Below are 22,636 nucleotides of genomic sequence, written 5' to 3' on the forward strand. Positions count from 1 at the left end.
GGGTTTTCTAAACCATGTTTATTTTTGTGTTGTCTCCGGCAGATGATGAGGAGAAGAAATATCGGCGGAGATGGCAGCTGAACTAAGACCTTTCTCTTGTCGCATTCGCATAGTTAGACACACACACAGCTACACTCTCCCCTTTATGAGCTAGGAACCTTTTCTCTCTCCCTGGCCCTTGTTCCCGTCCCCTGCATGTCCAACACGGCACCACTAAAAACGAGCAAGGCTTAGAGAGGAAGAGAGTGTTTGTGTTCCTTCGAGCATGGCTTTGTACGAGTGTGTGAGTGGGGATGTGGGTTGTGTGTGTTTTGAGTGTGTGTTTGCAGATGCACGACTTTCTTTTAGCTGCGAGGATGAGAAGAAAATGCAGGAAAAAAAAGAGAATAAAACAGCCTTGAGCTTCTTAAAACAATTTCTGCTCATTTGCTCTTTTTCACTGAACAGTTCAAACATAGTGGTGCAGACATTAGGGAAGGGGGTTGAGAATGGGGGAGTGGGGTGTGGGATTTTTGTTTGGGGGGGAGAGCTTGGTTGTAGGTCAACACAATGCCTGAAAGAGAGACGGAGAAGAGACTATAAACATAAAAGTGAAAGGGCAAGAATACAGAAGATGAGGACAGGCAGACCTGGAGGATGACATTGCGTGGGAGAGCCACCGTATTCATGTCCCGGAGCTGCTGCCACCACCCACACGGCTGCGGGAGCATGGTCTCATCACAGCAACTTCCAGTTTGTCTTCGCCTTTTCTGTTTGCACTTCCTCCAAGCAAGCTCTTCTTGGGGTTACCCTCCTTTATGGTTTCTATTGCTCTGTCTCTCTTTCCTGTGCTCTGTTTGAGGAAGCAGCATTGGGCCTTAGGTTGTGGCCCATTCAGGCTCTTATTTTGGTGGTGGATGGGGGGGGGGGTTAAAGGTGTGAATGGCTTTACGCTGCTTGGCTGCTTCTATCAGCTCTTGATTCGAGGAGCTGAGGTCAGCTGACGCACTGGGCAAACCTTAAGACCTAACAAAGGAAACATGATCCCTAACAAAGCTAAAAAACAAAAATACAAATCCTAGATCCAGGTAAGACTCATCCATAAGAATCAAATCACTTCTTATCCACACACACACACTCTTCATAGACTTTTTTAGTAGCACAGCTACCAAATTGACCCTTCTACATTAAGACAGGAAGAAATAGAGCAGCAAACAGCAGCATGTACAACCAACTTGGCCCCTAATATCCTTAAACTTTAGTTAAAGCTAGAGATGCACTGGTCAGTTTTTGTGGCTGATATCTGATCTACTTTTTTTTAAAGCTAACTCCAACTCTTTCTACTCATCTCTGTTGCATTCACCAACAGTGAGCAAATAAATGTCCTGGATTTTGCTTCCTGTGTGTCGCTTCCTCAGCTCCTGTTGCTCTCTCAGCGCTTTTGCGGTTTACTTGCTGATTGTTTTAAAATGACTAGACAATGTATTTGACTGAATGAACCCAGTGGGGTCTGAATGTCTGTTTTAAGTCTTAATTTTACAGGAGTTTGTTTTGGGGGGTCCCTGGTGCTCTGTGGGTGGGGTCAGAGAGTTTGATTTCCCGTGGAAGGCTCTTGTTTCTTCCATGTTGTAAGGGTAGGTAGAGAATTGCCATTAAAAACTAGAAGGTCAGTCAGGTGCTGGTTTAAAACCTCCACACACCGACGGTTCCCCCTCAGTTTTCGTCATGGAGAAGATCTGTTAAGAACTGTAACTAATAAATGAAAAAAAATTTATTTTCTTAGTATAATGTTAAATTTACTTAAAATGTTCAAGTCATGACCAACTGAATTATCGCAGATCTCTGATGATACCAACAGCCTGACACAAGGGCAACTGTTCATGGTAAATTCTCTGTTGTGTAATGACACTGGCTTGGGGGAGCTGACGTAATGGGAAGATCCTTCCTCTTTTGCTGTTGCTTCCAGACCTGATTGCTATAAGTAGGACTCATCTTCCCAGTGGGACAGTAGAACTAAAGGCAGTCCCCATCCTGAGACATCAGTCTGCTGTTCCTCTCTGTACATCTGTTTGTTTGCCTAAGAATGTTTTTTTCTTCTTTTAAATCAACTACAGGGTTATAGACATCCAGGATGTTTTCAGCTCTCCTGGGACCACTCTTAAATAATGTAGATGGGTATTTAATAATAACGCATCATCGGATCGCTGGGAAAGAAAAATAAGGGTGGACTTATCCTTTAATTTCTTAATTCACTTTAGAATTATGATTTAATTCCCTGGCACCCACCCTGCCCTACCCTACCCCACCACATCCACCCAACCCCACCCCCGGGGCCCCAGGTCTCCAGGTCTCTGTAACGTGCTGGCACTCCTGCAACCAGGCACTATAAGTCTGTATAGCGTTGTTATTTACTACTGAGTCCTCAATTCTGTACAGGCGAGAAGAATATGATCGCATGGAACTTTGTTACTGTAATAATAACCTATACAGTATGTAATATTTAATTTTTCTGATCTTACATCATAGTTACATCAGACAGACTTGCAAGGAAACAGTTTTTTTTACGTCTCCGTTGAGCACATGGCTAAGGATCTGTCTTTTTGTTTTCTCTGGTGTGCGTACAATACAAGGTCATTTCCTCACTGTTTTGTTTGGTTTTTACAGTTGCTGTTTTGTCTTTACTGTAGAGAAAAAGATATGAAATTAAGATAGAGACAAGTAGTGCTTATGTTTGTTAGTGGCAATGACATGGCTCATTTCAGCGAGGGCTATCTGGTGTGGGAACGCTCAGCAAACTGCTCATGAGCTGTGTCTGGTTTACACTGAGCGCTGAGCAGTGATGAAGTCCTGATGTTTTCTGACTACATTGTTGGTGAGAAATCAGGCTCTGGAGACCCACGGCCATTGTTCTGGGTCTGACGCGTGGAACTTGTTGCGCAAGACTTCCACTTTTAGTCCTTGGTTTGTAAAACTATGGCCGCCATCAGTAAAAGCGTTGGAGCAATCAGGTTCTGTCTTTCTGATTTTACAGTATGGATTAGTGAGAGGTCTACAGAGCCTGAGTTCCACCTCTGAAAAATAAAAAGGATTCTCTGTGTTGCCTTGTTAATATTAATTGTGGACACATAATTTTATAAACAACAGAGATGTGGAAATAAAGATTATTTATCTTGTTATTTATTCAGAGCTTGTGTTCTTTGTCATAAGTCCGCATGTTCCTGATGTTTTAAGGGTTGTTTTGCCCTAGTTTTCTCAACTGGGGCAGTAGTGTTACAGGCAGGTGCTGGGGCATCTTATGGGTGATAAAACAATAACTATAAAACAAAGAAATGCCTTGTAGAGGCAGCAGATAGTGTTACTAGCACTTGGAGTTTGATAGGGGTTTGTGTAAGTATACACTGAGAAATTCATTTCAGTTTTATTTATATAGCACCAATTCACAACAGGTGTCCTCTCATGGCACTTCATAAAGTCAGTTCAATCTAATACAGATTTCAAGTCAGGTACATACAATCCAATTAATCCTAATTATCGAACAATGTCAGATTCAGTTATTTATTCAAATTGGTTAAAAAGTTTTTCTATCTAGGGAAACCCAGCGGATTGCATCGAGTCAGTGACTTATACAGGTCCTTCTCAAAATATTAGCATATTGTGATAAAGTTCATTATTTTCCATAATGTAATGATGAAAATTTAACATTCATATATTTTAGATTCCCACGTGGGTTCTCACCGGGTACTCCGGCTTCCTCCCACAGTCCAAAGACATGCCTATTAGGTTAATTGGTCTCTCTAAATTGACCTTAGGTGTATGAATGAGTGTGTGCATGGTTGTTTGTGTGTTTCCCTGCGATGGACTGGCGATCTGTCCAGGGTGTACCCTGCCTCTCGCCCATAGACTGCTGGAGATATGCACCAGCTCCCCCGCGACCCACTATGGAATAAGCGGTAGAAAATGACTGACTGACTGACTGATATTTTAGATTCATTGCACACTAACTGAAATATTTCAGGTCTTTTATTGTCTTAATACAGATGATTTTGGCATACAGCTCATGAAAACCCAAAATTCCTATCTCACAAAATTATCATATCATTAAAAGGGTCTCTAAACGAGCTATGAACCTAATCATCTGAATCAACAAGTTAACTCTAAACACCTGCAAAAGATTCCTGAGGCCTTTAAAACTCCCAGCCTGGTTCATCACTCAAAACCCCAATCATGGGTAAGACTGCCGACCTGACTGCTGTCCAGAAGGCCACTATTGACACCCTCAAGCAAGAGGGTAAGACACAGAAAGACATTTCTGAACGAATAGGCTGTTCCCAGAGTGCTGTATCAAGGCACCTCAGTGGGAAGTCTGTGGGAAGGAAAAAGTGTGGCAGAAAACGCTGCACAACGAGAAGAGGTGACCGGACCCTGAGGAAGATTGTGGAGAAGGGCCGATTCCAGACCTTGGGGGACCTGCGGAAGCAGTGGACTGAGTCTGGAGTAGAAACATCCAGAGCCACCGTGCACAGGCGTGTGCAGGAAATGGGCTACAGGTGCCGCATTCCCCAGGTCAAGCCACTTTTGAACCAGAAACAGCGGCAGAAGCGCCTGACCTGGGCTACAGAGAAGCAGCACTGGACTGTTGCTCAGTGGTCCAAAGTACTTTTTTCGGATGAAAGCAAATTCTGCATGTCATTCGGAAATCAAGGTGCCAGAGTCTGGAGGAAGACTGGGGAGAAGGAAATGCCAAAATGCCAGAAGTCCAGTGTCAAGTACCAACAGTCAGTGATGGTCTGGGGTGCCGTGTCAGCTGCTGGTGTTGGTCCACTGTGTTTTATCAAGGGCAGGGTCAATGCAGCTAGCTATCAGGAGATTTTGGAGCACTTCATGCTTCCATCTGCTGAAAAGCTTTATGGAGATGAAGATTTCATTTTTCAGCACGACCTGGCACCTGCTCACAGTGCCAAAACCACTGGTAAATGGTTTACTGACCATGGTATCACTGTGCTCAATTGGCCTGCCAACTCTCCTGACCTGAACCCCATAGAGAATCTGTGGGATATTGTGAAGAGAACGTTGAGAGACTCAAGACCCAACACTCTGGATGAGCTAAAGGCCGCTATCAAAGCATCCTCGGCCTCCATAAGACCTCAGCAGTGCCACAGGCTGATTGCCTCCAGGCCACGCTGCATTGAAGCAGTCATTTCTGCAAAAGGATTCCCAACCAAGTATTGAGTGCATAACTGTACATAATTATTTGAAGGTTGACGTTTTTTTTTTGTATTAAAAACACTTTTCTTTTATTGGTCGGATGAAATATGCTAATTTTGTGAGATAGGAATTTTGGGTTTTCATGAGCTGTATGCCAAAATCATCCGTATTAAGACAATAAAAGACCTGAAATATTTCAGTTAGTGTGCAATGAATCTAAAATATATGAATGTTAAATTTTCATCATTACATTATGGAAAATAATGAACTTTATCACAATATGCTAATATTTTGAGAAGGACCTGTAGTATGCACTCCTCCTGGATGAGCATGTAGAGACAGTGGACAGTCACTGGTATTTACTTTGCAGCAATCCCTCATACTGAGCATGCATGTAGCGACAGTGGAGAGGAAAAACTCCCTTTTAACAGGAAGAAACCTCCAGCAGAACCAGGCTCAGTGTGAGCGGCCATCTGCCACGACCAACTGAGGGTTAGAGAGAACAGAGCAGGGACAGCAACTGACTGGGATGTACAGAGGTCAGTGGCTCCATGCACGCTTAAAACGGACACCTGTTAAACTCCATCTGCTGGTGATGCTTTCTAATGCACCTGCAAGTCTTGCTCTGTCTGCCGACCTTCACTTACTGTTTAAAATGACTGTTGGTTGCTCTAGTAACTCCCTGATGACTCTGTCTCTCCACCATGATTTATTGGGATTTTAAGCAATGGATCCACACAAAGTAGCTTGCTATTCTAAAGTGGATGGAAAAGTAAGACACAGTTCCACTGTATATAATGAAGGTTTAAAGGTCAGAGTAAAGGGGCTTTAAAGGAACACTTTTTAACCAGAGTATAATATCAAGTCAGTTAAACATCAGTGCCCATATTCACAAAGAATCCTAAGACTAAAAGTAGCTCATAGTAAAAATGTTAACATTTCTTGAATTCTAGATTTTTTGGTAGAATTTTTCCCTCGGTAAGATGAGCTATTCACGAAGCACCTTAGGCCTTAAGAGAGTAAATGACCATACTATAATCATACATTTATTAATATAGTGATAAGATTAACCTTATCTTCTTAGGGGGAAATTAAATAGTTTCAGCGGCAGGACAGATTAAAGGGGCACCTCTAGTAGGGCAATACCAGGAAGGATAAATAAATACTAGAAACAATAATAAATAACCATGAATAAAAAGTGAACAAAATTATAAACAATATAGTAAATAATTAATCAAATTTTCATAGACTGTAAAATGCTTTAAAAAAATAAATTTGGATAAAATTTTAAAAACTCGGGAAAAGAAAAAAACAAATATATATATATATATACATATACAAACTCTAGACAACAGTACAATAATCTAAGCACTATATGCATAGAAGGAAGATGTAAATGAGGGTGAAGAAGTATTTGCTGTATTGTACATGATGTCAGCAGCCTAAGCCTAAATGGTCATCTACAACGCACCTCGTCTGTGGAGAAGTTCGCTGGTGTGCTGCTATCTCCTCTCTAGTTTCTGATTGCAGCATGTACCAGCTCCGACATTTCAGGCTGGTACTGAAAGTAGAGGGAATGACACATTGATCTGTTCCGGAATGCCTGTTTGTTCGCACCGTGATCCCAGGACCAAATCTACCTTTCCACACTACTTTTTCTCCTCCACCAGCAGGTTCTGCTCCTCTGTCCAGTTCGGTTTCCTCCACCTTTTTTTTCTCCGTTTTGGTTGTTTCACTAAACTAAACCTCATAATACAAGAAGGAGATCACAGTAAAATGCTAAATTTTAATAATATGACATCAACTAATATGAAATAGAAGCAGTATGAAAATGACCAGCATGGCGAGTAAACATAAGTAAATATAAATAATGAGTAGTAAATAAGCTATGTTCAAACATTTTGATGCTGTAGGACAATAATACAATTTTGCTAAGTTTCATCATCATGATTTACACATTTCTGAATCCAGTCTAAATTCTATCATTGGTTAATTTCTCTCCATTGATAACTAGGAGCGCTTTTTTTCTTTGGTTGTTTATTTTAACAATCAATCACAGCTCTTAGAAGACAGCATCACACGTAGCAGCAGGGTCAACCACACCTCACTAAGATGGGAATCTTTGTCGTCTCCTCGCTCAGAGTCGCTCTCAGCAGCTAACGGAATCACTCTTAAGCTAGGAGTCCTTGCCAAGAGTTTTTAGGCTAAGTTAGGAGCTCTCTGAGAATCTATGTGAACACGGGCCCTGCAATATTGATCTGGTCAGTTCAGTAATAGAGGGGGTTGTTTATCAGTGTCAGCTGTTTTGGTATTAATGAAATTAACACCAGGTTCACTAAAGTGGCAAAAATGAGACGACCCCAAAAACAGGAATGGTTTTGAAGGGGAGGCCAAAGACATTTTTTCCCTCCTCATTTTTTTTTTTTTGTCTGCTTTTCAGTAGTTTTGCATTTGACCAGGGTCAACGTCTCTACTGGTAGCATGAGGTAATACCTGGACCCTACAGAGGTTGCACAGGCAGTCAAACTCCTCCAGGATGGCACATCAATATGTGCCATTGCCTGAAGCCCTACTGCCAGAACCCTACAAAGTGACGTCTAGCGGGCCACTGGCGTGAAAGTCTCTGACCAAATGGACTTCATGAGGGTGGCCTGGTAGGCCTAGTAGGCCCTGTTCTCACTGCCCCGGAACCATGGACATCGACTGACATTTTCCAGAAAACACCAGAATTGGCACATTCATCACTGGTGACCTGTTCACAGATGAACGCAGGTTCTAAGCTCATGTGACAGAGGTGAAAGGGTCAGGAGAAGTTGTGGAGAATGTTATGCTGCCTGCAACATTGTTCAGCATGATCAGCTTGGTAGTGTCCGTGTTGGTTTGGGGAGGCATATCTATGGAGGGACGCACAGACCTGTACAGGATAAACGATGGCACCCTGATTGCCATTAGGTATCAGGATAAAATCCTGAGATCTATTGTTCTCTATGACTTCAGGTTAAGCCCTCTGTGGGTTGATCATCTTCATCAAACAATGTAGCATCTTTTGTTCCTAACACATTACCCATTCCATATCAGTGTGGATATCCAGCATGATTTATTTTCCAATTGAGATCTGATTTATTTCCAAAGTGTTCCTTTAATTTTTGAGCAGTGTAATCTTTCTGATTTCATTCATTCATCTTCTATACAAACTATTTCCATAGTGGGTCACAAAGGAGCTGGGGCCTATTTCCAGCAGTCTACGGGCAAGAGGCAAGGTACACCCTGGACAGGTCGCCAATCCATCGCAGGGACAAACAGAGACATACAGGACAAACAACCATGCACACACCCATTAACGCCTAAGGGAAATTTAGAGAGAACCTAACAGAAGCTGGAGTACCCAGTGATAACCCACTCATGCACAGGGAGAACATGCAGAAAGACCTTCCTGTTGCAAGGTAACAGTGCTACCAACTGTGCCACCATGCAGCCCTCTAAATTATGAACTACATATTATGGGCTATATTAGTCTGTTGCATGAAATCCCAATGAAATAAATGAAGGTTTATGTTTGTAATCGGAAAGCATATTAAAATGTTAGAGGGTTAAGAATATTTTTAGAAGGCCCTACATGCCCTGTGGTGGTTGAACTAGATCTTTCAGCATAGCTATCACTGGTCTACATGTGGAGAATGTGTCCAAATATGCGATTTCTTTTTAATCCTTAAATAATCTTTCAGAATTAAGATTACTACAGTACACTTGCAGTGTAGACATAAACTAGCAGAGTTTTTTAAATACAGCAATAACATGCATCAGTATGCTGAAACATGAATTTTCCTTTAGGATTAATTAAGTAGTTTTGAATTAAACATATGCTGATATTTAATTCCTTGATAGCAGAAGGCACAAATATGTCGTATATCCTATTTTCTCCTATAGATACAGCTGCTGTGATTGACATCTTTCCTAAAAGTACTCAGCAGCCTGCAGGTCATGTCTGCTGCGCCTGAACCTCACTGCTGGTGTTCCTCCAGCAGAGGGAGATGTTAAACCACAGTCTCTCCTGTGCTGATTGAGCCCCAGCAGTGTCCCGCAGCAACAATGCGACCGGTAGGGGGCAGCTGAACCATCTCTGTCACTTTTAGGATCTGCTGCTGGGGCTTTTAGACATCTTGATGAAATACAGTCACATGCTCATTCAGTTGTCTGACAACCAATTACCGCATGGTTAATGCTGTGTTAGGTTCCCACATGGGAGAGTGACGTGCAGTTACGCCCTCCCAGAGGAAAAACCTCATAGAGAGAAGAGGGGACCCCGGGGGCTGCAGAAGGAGAAGAAACTCTCAGTGGTACTGGGCTGTTATTTTCACACCAAACCTCACAGGGATGCTGGATTTGAGAAGTCAACGGGGAACTGTCACAGCAAAATATACACACAGACTAATGACAGCAGCTGAGACAACTAAAGTAAAAACCGCACGGTTTCTGAGCGCCCTGTTAAACTATTCATGAAGCCTAAATCTTTTCAGATTTTGTCACCAGCAAAAAAAGGAGCCTGATTATGAAGTGGAATGAATATGATACAAATACAAATCTGAAAACTGGTGTGCATTTGTATTCTACCCTCTTTACTCTGATACCTCTAAATAAAATAAAATAAAAAAGTGCTAAGGTGACATGTGGAGTCACATAACTGGTAAGCAGAGTCCACCTGTGTGTCATTTAAAATGTGTATGAACATAGCTGTTCTGTCTTGGAGGTTTGACAGAGAGAACTAGTCAAAGTAGTTAAAAATATGTTTCAGTCCTTAGACGATATAAATCGATCACTAAAACTTTATTTAGTTTACACTTCTTGCATAAGCAGCAACAAGGCCAAACACACAAACCGTCATACATGCCAGCACATAAAAGCAATAAGGAACCTCCTTATGATATAACCGGAGCAAAGCTGCCCAGGACAAAACACTGAAGAATAAAACATACAACAAAATACATACATTTATATTTTATGTGAAAACAATAAAAGAAAATTCATCATTAATAAAAATAATATTCAAGGTACAATTCATCATAAGCAAATGCAGATTAATTAATAAGAATTCGCCTAAAAAACACGAAAGTATATAAAGTTAAGGTCCAAACGTTTCACACTCCTGGCAGATTTATGTTTAAAATTATTTTCATTCCACCAGGGAGTTTGTTTCTGACAGGAAATGAGACAGACATCCCTCAAAAGATGAAACTGTAAAAGCAGTATCAACTTAAAATAAATTAATAGTTTACCTGCATTTTCGAAAGTTATTTATGCCTTTCTCAATAGTCTTGATTGGCATTACAGCAATCAAACCCTTCTTATAAATGCTCACCAGCTTGTTGCATACTTCCAACGGGACTTCACGATTTATCTTTGGTGATGAACTTCAAGTCTTTGAAGCTGAAAAAGCCTCCTTGCCATCACCCTAATCTTTAACTCCCTCCACAGATTCTCTATCATAGTTAAGTCAGGACTCTGGCTTGGCCGCTCCAAAACATTAATATTGGTACCAGACAGGAGAACACGTTAGTACAATCAAGATTATTTTAATGCTAAATCCAACAGGGGTATGAATAAATTTGGGTTTAACTATAGGAAACTAAATATATGCATAGACCCAATTGTCAGGGACATGAAAAGATATGCATCTTATACTTTAGTTAATAAAACAACATCCAAAAGGTTTATTAAAAAATCAAGTAAGATAAAAGTAAATAAAAAAAGATAAAGAACCCTAAAATGTATTTCTTTTAAAACTCAGATGCTAGAAGCTGAATGAAAAGAGAGATTATTGGATCAAAACAACAGATAAATACTAGATGAAAATATTGTATTTTCTATTTAAATTAAAGAGTCTGTACTCTCAGCCATCCTCCAGCCTTCAGGCCATTCAGTTAAAAAGCTTTCAACATCCACAGAGCAGTGTTCAGAAAGTAGAAAGAGAATGGTAGGGACAAGTAACATGGCCACTCACCTAAACTGACAAATCAGGCAACAGGAGCATTATTTGGAGAAGCAGGCAAGATGTATATTAATAACTTTGGAGGAGTTGCAGCAGAAGGTGATCTGGTCAGGTGGGGTGATGAAGAAAATTGTTTGGCTTATGTGCAAAATGTGAAATTCTGCCTTCTTCTTCCAGCTCAGCCTTACATCCATCAGGGAAATGTTTTCTCAACATTCAGCTTCATGTAAAGAACTAAAATGAATCTGTCAGATTTGTCAATGAAACACAAAAGATACCCTAACCCTAAAGCAGGTGTAATATCAGGATTCTGAGGGCCTACTTTCAAAGCAAAAACACAAACTAAACAACTAAGATGCTGACAAACAGGAAGAGAGAAATGAAACAGAGAGGAGGGAAAATTGAATTTAGATGGGAGTTTCCAACACTTTTCATCTGCAAAATTCTTCACCTCTGCCATGTTTGTTTTTTCTGAAACCAACTTTAGCTCTCGTTAAATTTCAGTTGTTACACTTCTCTTTCTAGATAACTTTCTTTACTAAAGTTGGACATACTTCACTACAAGTTGCTTTGCGGCATGCCTTTTACTCCCATGGGACCCATCTCGGACTTTCTGCCTGGTGTGCTGTGAGGCCGAAGCTGTTGCCAAGGAACCAAATGAACTCGCTATGAACTTCTAACACGTCCTCAACAGAGACGGCAAAGTGGTCCTGCAAGCCACGCCTCATGTCAGCCAAATGCTTTGGTGTTGAATATGAAACGTCAACTAATGAAATTTTGAGTTATCACAGAAGGCCAGCTCAGCCAGTACGAAGGTTACTGGAATTTTATATCATTTAAACTCTCACACAAAGAAAACCAAGCAGTTTTATTCAAATTAACTAACTACATAGAACATTCAAGCTCCAGAATAGTTAGCAATAAGCTATAAGTCTATTCACTGAATAGAGTACAAGCAGAACAGAGAAAGAAGTACAAGTGTGAATAAAGGGTGTTAGTTTGTAAGAGAGGTGTTAACAGCGGAAGTATTTCTGCTGGGAAAGAAGAACATGCCTGCTCTGATAGCGTTTGGTAGCTCAATCTCCATCATGCAACCATGATGGAGATTGATAAGACCAGTCTGGACTCAGAATTAGGGCAGCTTGGAAATGGCAGTGCCAGAGGATACTTCTAGGATAAATGCAATTACCAAAAAGGATCTCAACTGTATGTCATGGAGTTTTTATTCTGTTTAGTTTTTTTGATTGATTTTAGAAGCTTGCTGGATCATTGTGATTGGGATCAAACAGGGAAAAGAACTAAGATCAGACCTTCATCCTGGATCTTAATCTGGATGTTTGCTGCATCCTCTACATTGTGACAAACAATAAATGGCCATTCTCATGGCTTTCTTTCAACAATGGCATTCTTCTTGACATTTTTCCCATTAGGGCCAAAAAGGAGTGGAGTGCAGGAACAATAGTTGTCCTGTCACCTGAGCTGTAGATCTCTGCTGCTCCTCCAGTTACCATGAGCCTCTTTAAAGACTGCCTGATACACGTTTTCTTACCCACAGTTTAAAAAAAAATATGATACTAAAAACTGTTCATTGTATTTAAATTGTTAAAACGTGACACTTTGTATCATTTCTGTCTGCATAAACTTTGTTTCGTTTGTGTTTTTAAGGGAACAAGGTACCTATTTTTAGGCCCGAGCAGGAAAACTGCAAGGACCTATTGTAATCGCAAGAATTCTTATTCTATGTTTGTTTGTTTTTTTCCGTTGCGTCTCTGCGGGGCAATATGGCGACTTTGCCATGCACCAAAACTCACCAAATTTTACCCAAAATTGTCCCCCGATCCTTAATGTCGTCGTAAGTGGGCGTGGCCAAACCACTTAGCCACGCCCCCAAACGTGAGATAGGCCGAACCGTAAGTCGTAGAAATCTGAAATTCGGCACACTGCTAGAGCTCCTCAAACCAAGAAAAAAAGTCTCTTGGGGGTATGCCCTAAAACGCACAGGAAGTCGGCCATTTTGGGTCAAATGCCAATTTTTGCCCGTTTTTCACTTTTACTCACCTCAAACTTTAACGAACTCCTCCTAGGGATTTTGAGCTATCGACTTCATATTTGGGCAATATGCTGATAAGGCATGGGGGATTAAAAGTTATCAAAATCCTGAGTTTTCGGCCATGTTTAGGGGGCGTGGACGGGACACAAACTTGGCGTTCGTGCCCAAACTAAAAATATGCAATAACTTTCACATATAAATGCCAAACCACAACAAAGTTGGCATGAAGGAGGACATTCGGGTTCCCGACGATCTTATGGGGTCATATGCTGACATCATCAAAGCCACGCCCCCTGAGAACCGGAAGTAGCTTTTTTCACTTGGAAAGGTGCCTCTCTGACCCTCTTGACCCAATCAACTTGAAACTGTGTCAGAAGACAGATAACTAGTGGCTCTAACTTCGTTTGAACCTCAGTGACTTTTCATAAAAGGGTGGTGGTGCGGCAAAGTTGGATATCACGCCATGGCCATACGTTTGACTCTAATTTCCACATACATTATCTGATCTCCACCAAATTCAATGTGATTGATCCTTGTCCAGTCGCCAACTGATATCTGATGACATATCTGGTGGGCGTGGCCTAATTCGTTCACAGCGCCCCCTAGAAAATCTGAAATTTGGTACACATATGTAACTTCTCAGGACCTACAAAAAAGTCTCTTGGACCATTGGTCCAAATCCAACAGGAAGTCGGCCATTCTAGCCCGCATATCTGAGCAAACTCCTCCTACAGCTTTTGACTTAGAGACTTGAAAATCACTCAGTATACTCTTAAGGCACTGGGGATCCAAAGTTATCAAAAGCTTTTTCATACATGAAAGCGTGTGGGCGTGGCCACGCCTCAAAATATGACTTCTCGCCATAAAACACTAAATTGATATAGCTCCTACAAGGAAAGTCACAGAGACCTGAAACCTTCTGGGATTGATCTGCCTCTAGGCCTGAACAGTTTTCACTGGTCAGATGCTGACATCATCGAAGCCCCGCCCCCTGAGAACAGGAAGTGTCCCGTTTTCCTTTAGAGAGTCAATTTTTTTATGTTCTTCACCTAATCAATGTGAAACTGTCCCAAGTAACAGATAACATGATGGTCTTAGACAGTCGCCACTACTGACAGCTTTAGCTGGAGGGTGTGGCTATGATGGCGTGGCGAATTCTGATGTCACGCCACGGCCATAGGTTTGGCTCTAAATTACACATGCATGGTCCGATTCACTCCAAACTGAATATGCTTGATCTTTGTCAGCCCCCAAACAGCTCTATTGGATTACATTTAAATTTGGATCAACAGCACCCCCTAGGACTTTTCAAGTGCTCTATCTCCCTCATACATCATCGGATCCACTTGAAATGTAGTATACATCATGGCTGATCAATGCTGAACATGTTGACACAGTCAGTTCATGATATCATTTCAGCTCCGCCCACTAATAAAAAACTCAATGCAGCTTCCATCTGGAAGGTCGGATTTCCCAAAAATTTTAAATGCTTCTCGCCAGATGAGAACTCTGCATGACCGAAGATCATATGACATGTCGCTCACAGTCCCTCCTAGTGGCGATGTGTGGAACTTAATGGCAGCCTCGTCGGTCATGCGCAGCTGCCGATACCAGGCTCCCGCGGTCGCTGCACAGGCCGAGTTGCGCTGAGGTGTGAGGGCCTTCAAGGCTGCTTGCAGCTTTAATATTACAGTTGTTTTTATTGCAGATGAAAAGTCAACATCGGAGAAGCAAAAGACGTTTTGCTGAACCATTGCTCAGGATAGCAGCATTGTCATTTTGAGCAGCAGATTATTCTAAATGATCTTGCCGGAGGCTATACGTCACAGTGATATGACCAGCTGTTTCGACCAAAGTTTGGGCTGATGTTCTGCACACATTTTTAATGCAGTAAATTCAGCAGTTGCTCTTTGCACATTTAGTGATTAGTGAAAGTAATGTGGTCAATAAAAATATGATAGTTTCACTGTGCACGATACCAGGAAAAATAGCACATGTTCTTCAGAACAGCATTTAATTGACATGCAATTGGAGTGATGGGGTTGGGGGTGGGTTATCCAGGTTTGAAGGAGCCTCTCTGACCTGTATTTTTCAGAGGATGAATCATAACAACAAAGGCCCGCATGGGTTCTTCTTCTTAAAGCCACTGTCATGAATCTTTTAACCAAGTGTAAGTCTAAGAGTGAAGGGCAGGTATCGTCTTTTTTCTCTTAGTGATCCATTGCTGCTGTCAAACAGCTCAGACATGTCTGGTAAACAGAAGACATATGCAAGAAATATGTCTTAAGTGTTATCTTTACTAACACTACAGAAATATGGGACTTCAGAAAGGCATTCATAAAGATTACATTGTGTGATGCTTATGCCTTGTGACTGTGAGGGGTGATAGAGTATAGATATTTATATTTTCAGTTCCTAATTTTCACACATCGTGTTCCTTTCCTAAAATATATGATGTAATCTTCCTCTACGTGAATATTTTATAATGCAACATGATGGATTACAGCTAAGTTTCAAGTGACAATCTCACACAGGCACAATCTAGTTGTTGTTCAGTATGAAATGTGATGCATAACATTCCATAGTCTCTATGTCTACTTGTCCTTGCAGGTTTTCCTGGATGGTGGTGGTGGGTGGATGGTGGTGGTGGGGGGTTGGGGGGTTGGTGGAGAAACAAATGACACACAGGACAAACAGCCATGCACACACACTCATACTCATACTGAAGGACAGTTTACAGAGACCATTTAACCTAAGTTAACCTAAGTTAAGTCATTTTGGGATAGTGGGAGGAAGCGGGAGCACATAAGAACAGCAGATATAAAAAGTCTACACATCTAATACCAGGAGTTTGTGATGGATCATTTCAGAGCCTTTTCCACTTTTAATCTGACACATACATGTAACTGAAAAAGATGGAAAGACTGCTGGAGGGAAAATAATTGTTTTAACTGATTAGGGGATTTGGCAGCAGAAAGGTCCTGTTTAATTAGATCTGAATTCAGTCCAGACATTGACTGGGTCATTCCAAGATGTTTTCTTTTTTTTTTTTTTTTTGATTTGGCTTCATTTTAGGGATTCAGAGACTCATTCAGGTCTCGTTAGTGTACTTTGGATCATCCTGCTGCATTGCCCAAGTTTGCTAGCTTAAGGTCATGGACAATTCCCAGACATTCTCTTCTGGTAGCGAGCAGAACTCAGGGTTTCATCAATTACAACAAATCACCCAGGCCTAGAAGCAGCAAAGCAGCTTCTAGGCCCGTGTTTGACTGTTGGTACAATGTTCTTTTCTGAAATGCTGTGTTAGTTTTATACCAGATGTAATGGGGCAAACCCTAACCCCTAACCCCCGAAAGTTCCACTTCTGTCTGGTCAGTCCACAGAGTATTTTCCTCTGGGAGATCATCAAGAACGTAAGACATCCCTTTATGTTCTTTTTGGTCCGCAAGGGTTTGGGCCTTGGAAATCTAGGATATCATTTTTGTCTCTTTCGTATTGTTGAACCATTAACATGTGGAAGGTCTAAAGTGCTTTAGATGTTTTTGTCTTGGTTCTTTTGTGTCCTCCTAGATAATTTGTTGATGTGCTCCTGGAGTGATTTTGCCACTTCTGGGAAGGTTCACCACTGTTCCATGTTTTCTCCATTTGTGGATATTGACTCTCATTGTGGTTCACAGCAGTCCCAAAGCCTTAGAAATGGATTTCTATGCCTTTTGAGACTGAATATTTGTTGAGGTTTTGTGATTGTTTAAACAGTTTGCTGGTCTGCAGCATTTAGGTTCATGTTAACACAATGCCAGGCAGGTAAGTAATCAGCAATGATCCTGGAGAAGAGTTCTATCTGCCCATTAATTAGAAAAAAAACACAGGGTAATCGTCAGAACCTAAGAAAACACATCCCAGAATCTACAGGCCTCAGTTGGCAGGTAAAATGTTAAAGTTCAAGACTAGACTGTTGGAAAAATATGCAACTTGTGTTGCTTTTTTAAAAGGGGTTGCAAGGAGAAAGCCTCTTCTATCTTAAACAATAGCAGCATGGTATAGGTTTCTAAAGTTGCACCAGATGAAACCACAATACACTTGGAGGTCTGGTCACGATACTCTGCGCTGCAACGAAAAAAGCAAAAAGGAAACCTCATATGAACAGTCAAGCAGTTGCTTTGTAGCCATGCGACCCTGGGTGCGTTACAATCATTGAGTTGACATGAACGTTTCTGTAGATCAAAGTAATCTAGAGAAAAGATATGAGGCCATCTGTCCATCGGCTGGGGCTTGGTTTAAACTGTGTCATGGAGGAGAAAAAAGCTCTAACACACCACATCAAATTCAGTATCATAGCTATTTACAGTGCTTTGCAAAAGTATTCAGAGCCCTTGAACATTTCACATTTTTTGAGTGCTTTGCATGCAGGCGAAAAAGTAACATTTCGCTCTCATTTAACCATGACTTAAGGCAAGCTCCAAAGGGGATTTCTTTTGGCTTCCTTCTGGCATGTAGTGCATGACCAGAAGTGGGTAGAGAAGCCAAAAATTGTTCTCAAGTAAGAGTAGCGTTACTACAAAATAATATTACTCAAGTAGAAGTAAAATGTATGTTGTTGTAAAACTGCTCCTAGAAGTACACATTTTTAAATGTTAAATGTTAAGTAAATGTAACTGAGTAAATATAACTAGTTACTACCCACCACAGTGCATGACAGTCATCCTGTTGACAGACCCCACCTCCCTTGTCAGTTTAGGTTGATGGCCATGTCTTGGTAGGCTTGCATTTGTGCATTTGTACTCTTCCCATTTTCAGATTATGGATTGAACAGCTATTAACGTATGCTGTGTTCCTTGGTCTTTATGATGCTGTTTGTTCACTAACAGAACAGATGTATTAATACTGAGATAAACTTGCACACGTGCATTCATTGAGTATATGGCTTTTTTTTAAAAGATTTGGGCATTAGTGACCTTTATTGAATAGTAGTTCGACAGGAAGGATGGTGGATAGAGAAGAGGAAGAGATGCAGCAAATATCCACGAATCGAACCCAGGAAAAATCGTATGCCTCTGCGCATGGTGCGTCTGTTTTACCAATTTAGCCACTCAGCGCCCCAAATATGTGACTTTTGTAGGCAATTCGTTGCACTGGGATTTATTTACCACAGGGGTCTGCAACTTGCAGCTCATATGTGGGTCTTTAGGCCCTCCACAGTGGCTCTTCATAACTTTGGCCAAAAATGTCAAAGCTCTGAGAAATCCATCATCTATAGAAACCCACTTCTACTGCACAGGGTCACTGACGAGCTAGTACCAATCTCCAGTGGTCTACGGGCGTGAGGCAGGCTACACCCTGGACAGGTCAGCAGTCCATCGCAGGGCAACACAGACACACAGGTCAAACAACCATGCACACACCCATTCACACCTAAGAGCAATTTAGGAGGACCATTTAACATAACAGTCATGTTTTTGGACTGTGGGAGGAACCCACGTATGCATGGGGAGAACATGCAAACATGCTAACTCCATGCAGAAAGACTCCCGGTCCGGAGTCGAATCAAGGACCTTCTGGCTGCAAGGCAACGGTGCTACAAACTGCACTACCATGCAGCCTTGTTTTTAAATAAACACTTTTAAAAAAACACTAGTTCTAACTATTTTTTTGTGATTTTTTGTGCTATGATATTTGTGATATTTGCATATGACGCTAATGATACAAGGAATTATTTTTTATTTAGAACTTGTATAGACTCACGAGGCTACAAACTACATGTTCAATCCTCATTTTCCATAAAATTGAAATGCTTAATTCAAGAAAATTACATTTTTATTTGTTCTTAAATCTAAAAGTAGATACAAAACCCCTGAGTATCAGTGTAAAAGGCCCTGTCACTCCTCTCAGATATTACTTTTGTGAATTTTCCACCTTAAGCTTTTATACAATAGTGCATGTTAATAATTAGAGACAATTTTGTGTTTCCTTATCTTAAAAATATCACTGATTATTGTGGTTGAAAAGTGACTATACATTTGTAGGGGTGCAAGGCAAAAAATAAACATGAGTGACAGTAAAGGCATTGAATTGAGATGGTCTACTCAGCATCTAAGCACCTAAATGCATGGATTTGGTAAAAACATGTTTATCATAACAGAGCCTAATCGGCCGTGTCATGTCCAGTTGGCTCAGCCGAGTTCAGCAATTGGGCTTTAACTCTCACGGTTCAGCAGAAGTAAGCAGAATTTCATTGGAATTCTGGCTTTCGAGAAATCGCTGCGAGCTGGCCACTAGGGGCGCCAGTTGCCCCAAAACCACAGTCCAGTGTTTAATGGAGGCGCAATATGAAAGGTTGGACTCGGTTCACGTGCGGTATTAAAGCCAATTATGAAATTCTGAACACGTGTCCATTAGAAAGAAACCGAGCCGAGTTATTGTTGGACGTGAAACCTATGCTTCACTGCAGCCGGTCTTTGGTGATTACGCTTTGTGAACTGGGCGGATTTTAGGACCCACGGGTGGATTCCTGTTCGAATAATAAAAGTTGTTGGAATCCGTGCGCTGCCGACGTGCAAAAGCAGCCGGACTGAGTCTATGTGCTTGTGGGCCAGCCCCGGTGCTGCTCTGATCCTCTCCGAACGCTTCACGCTGCTGCGGCGGCGCAGCAGCAGACAGCTCAGCGTAGCGACCCCTCCGCCGCTTCACCAATATATGTAGGCTATACAGACGCAGGGAAAGGGGGATCGTGGGCTGCTGTGTCCGCGTTTTCCGGAAGAGGGTATGAAGCATGGGACACATCTCATGTCAGCAGCTGATCCTGCCACACACCTAACACAGAAGCCCGTCTGATCATCTGCTCATCTGAACAGAAGTACGGAACATCCTAACGGGACATCCCTCCGGTGGAGAGCTTAAAAGCAGCCCGTTTGGGGTGAGTGAAACTTTTTAATTCCTGATGATTTCACGTTCTGCACCGTGCACACACATTTCTGGGGTAAGGGATGTAACCTGGTGTGTGATGCAGATGTCTCTCACCGCACGTCTTCCTGACCGTGTTCAGCTGGTGTTCAGGGGGAGGTGGGATGCTCAGCAGTTTGTACCTGCTCTGCGCCGTGGAGCCAGGAGCCTGCACTGAAATACAGCACGTACGGTGTGGATCTGTGTCATGCACCTGGCATGAAGGGATCCTGCCTTACTGTCACCCCTTCTGACATCTGATCAAAATTGAAGGCAGCCCGCTAACCTTTAATTTAGGAGAGATTTGTCTGTAAGAGTGTGCTGTGTTGCTGAAAGAATTTATAGATGATAGCCCTGATGCAAATATTTCACCGCCTCCTGCCAGTAAAGTCTGTGGTGTAACTGATGTGCAGTTACTGTAACAACGTGTTTTATTTTATATAACTGGAAGCTACTCTGGATGCATCCGCATCATTTTGAAGAGATGGGGCATTATGTTCACCTCAACTGGCTTATCTTAAAACCTGTTTTGCAGGTTGTCATATTCATTAGTTTAAAAGGCCTGGAGGCTGGTGCTGGGACATTCTGCAAAATAAAATTAGCCCTCTGCCACCAGGGCCAGCACAAGAATGCTTGAGTTCACACACAGAATACTGATGAATAAAATAAATAAAATAAAATGTCTTGTGACTCTTTTCTAGGAGTAGCCTTTATTTTGCATCAGATGTTTATATATAGCAAATAGAGAGGAATTTTAAATTCCTTTCTGTTTGAAAATTTAGATTTATTTAACATTTGTAAAGAACTGATAAGCGTGCAGGAACTGCCATGACTGATTGAATGACATGTAATACATTGCATGTCTGTTTTGCTCCTCAGACCAGCGGAACCAGCAGAATGTGACATGATGCCTGCTCTGTGCATAGAAAAACAGCCTGGCAGTATGACATCTGTCCCCTGAGGACATGTATAAAATGAGTTCAGCTGAGCTGCTTAGAGGTTGTGTTGGAACAGTGTTGATACATTCAACTGCTCAACTTCCCTCTTTTGGACTTGTGAAATGCTTTGCATCAAGTATTACGGGCCGTAAATGTCACAGATTGCACTAAAAGACATGACATGAAAGGGATTGTTGGAGGAATACCATGAACTTCAGAGGTGTTTTCCAATTAGTGTAGATCAGCAGCAAGTGAATGGCTTTCATTTTGCCCTGCTGGGTATGTGCATGTTTGCAGAATGTTGCTGCAGAATATTGGTTTGGGCGGTTTTGTAGAAAGAGAAGGAAAAAGGACAAACGGAAGCTAACATTGCTGAGAGCTGTTTATGGACTATCCATTTTCTTTTCCTTTTTTATTTCTGCTGTGTGTGCTGAAGACTTTGACCCTCTCTTAAAACGGCATTGGTTCTCTTAACACAACTAAAGTTGTCTTATAAAAAGGACATGTCAACAGAACTTTCAGCTTCTTAAAGCAAATCAGTTACATACAAAGATATCAGATTGTGCTGTGCTTTGCAAAAGTCCTGAGCATCACTGTATGTTTACATTTTGTTTTCAATGCATGCACAGTTATTCGCATATTTGATGTTTTTCTTGTAAGAGAATATAATGAAGTAAAGACTTTTGCATTGCACAGCACTTTAGTTTCAATAACAAATATGTTGACAGCCATGACATTGTTCTTTTGTAATATGTCAAACATCACATAACACAAATGAGCCCCAGTCTCAAGTCTTGCCCTGCATTCCACTCCCCCCAATCGGACCAGCTTTCTATCCGAAGAGCAGCATTACCACAGCACAATGCCGCCACCGCCATGTTTGTCTGTAGGAATGGTCTGTTCAGGGTGACGTGTTCTTTAGTTTTGCCACTTTTTGGGGCTGGGTTTTGGATGTCAGGCATAGCTCCACCCATATGCCTGACATGTGCAGTGAGGGTTGGAATCTGGCCTGAAGTCACCTCTGTGCTGGTTGGGGACAACTGTAGCTGTACTCTGCAGCTTTCCGTTTTGCAACCACTTTCTTTTTCATTATCATCATATTAATGGGCAGTGGTCAGTAGATCTCTGCTGTTCTTTGATCATTTTTGACTAAAGCACCTCTATTTGTTGCTTAATTACTCGGTGTATTGCAGAGTCGATCGTCAGGGAGAGGTGTGAATATTTCTGTGTGGGTGTGTTTAGGGGAGACTGGATCAAAATGGGAGTTGTGAGGGATTGGGTGGGATTTTTCTCAAAGTAAGCCTTTTTTTTTGGAGGATTCCACCTAGAAGACTTCATTGAAATGAGCTCATATAGGAGAGCAGTTGAAATAGAGTACTTGTCTTCAGGAATGAAGACAATCTGTGATGTACAACTGAAGCGTGTTTTGCCATCTGAAGTGTCAAGAAGCACATGCGGCCGTATCCACAGCAAACAGCACTGTGTTTAAAGTCTCATAGTCTTTAATCTTACATCTCTGGCACAAAATGCAGCTGTACT

The 22,636-nt window shown here is 41.6% G+C and overlaps 2 protein-coding genes across 4 annotated transcripts in view; both read left to right on the plus strand.

The window, feature by feature from the left end:
* atp2a3 (ATPase sarcoplasmic/endoplasmic reticulum Ca2+ transporting 3) overlaps window positions 1-3,159 on the plus strand; it is a 69,963-nt gene extending 66,804 nt beyond the window's left edge. For both annotated transcript variants that reach the window (XM_047378956.1, XM_047378955.1), the window contains one exon: window positions 43-3,159. Coding sequence is in view for 1 of the 2 variants with exons in the window: in XM_047378955.1 (XP_047234911.1) it covers window positions 43-86 (44 nt within the window). In the remaining variant the exon portion in view is untranslated. The remainder of the gene's footprint in view (window positions 1-42) is intronic.
* Window positions 3,160-19,532: 16,373 nt separating this feature from the next.
* camkk1a (calcium/calmodulin-dependent protein kinase kinase 1, alpha a) overlaps window positions 19,533-22,636 on the plus strand; it is a 106,380-nt gene continuing 103,276 nt past the window's right edge. For both annotated transcript variants that reach the window (XM_047379744.1, XM_047379745.1), the window contains exon 1: window positions 19,533-20,133. The gene's annotated coding sequence lies outside the window, so the exon portion shown is untranslated. The remainder of the gene's footprint in view (window positions 20,134-22,636) is intronic.

The sequence above is a fragment of the Girardinichthys multiradiatus genome, chromosome 11 (assembly GCF_021462225.1).
Source record: "Girardinichthys multiradiatus isolate DD_20200921_A chromosome 11, DD_fGirMul_XY1, whole genome shotgun sequence".
NCBI classification, from domain to species: domain Eukaryota; kingdom Metazoa; phylum Chordata; class Actinopteri; order Cyprinodontiformes; family Goodeidae; genus Girardinichthys; species Girardinichthys multiradiatus.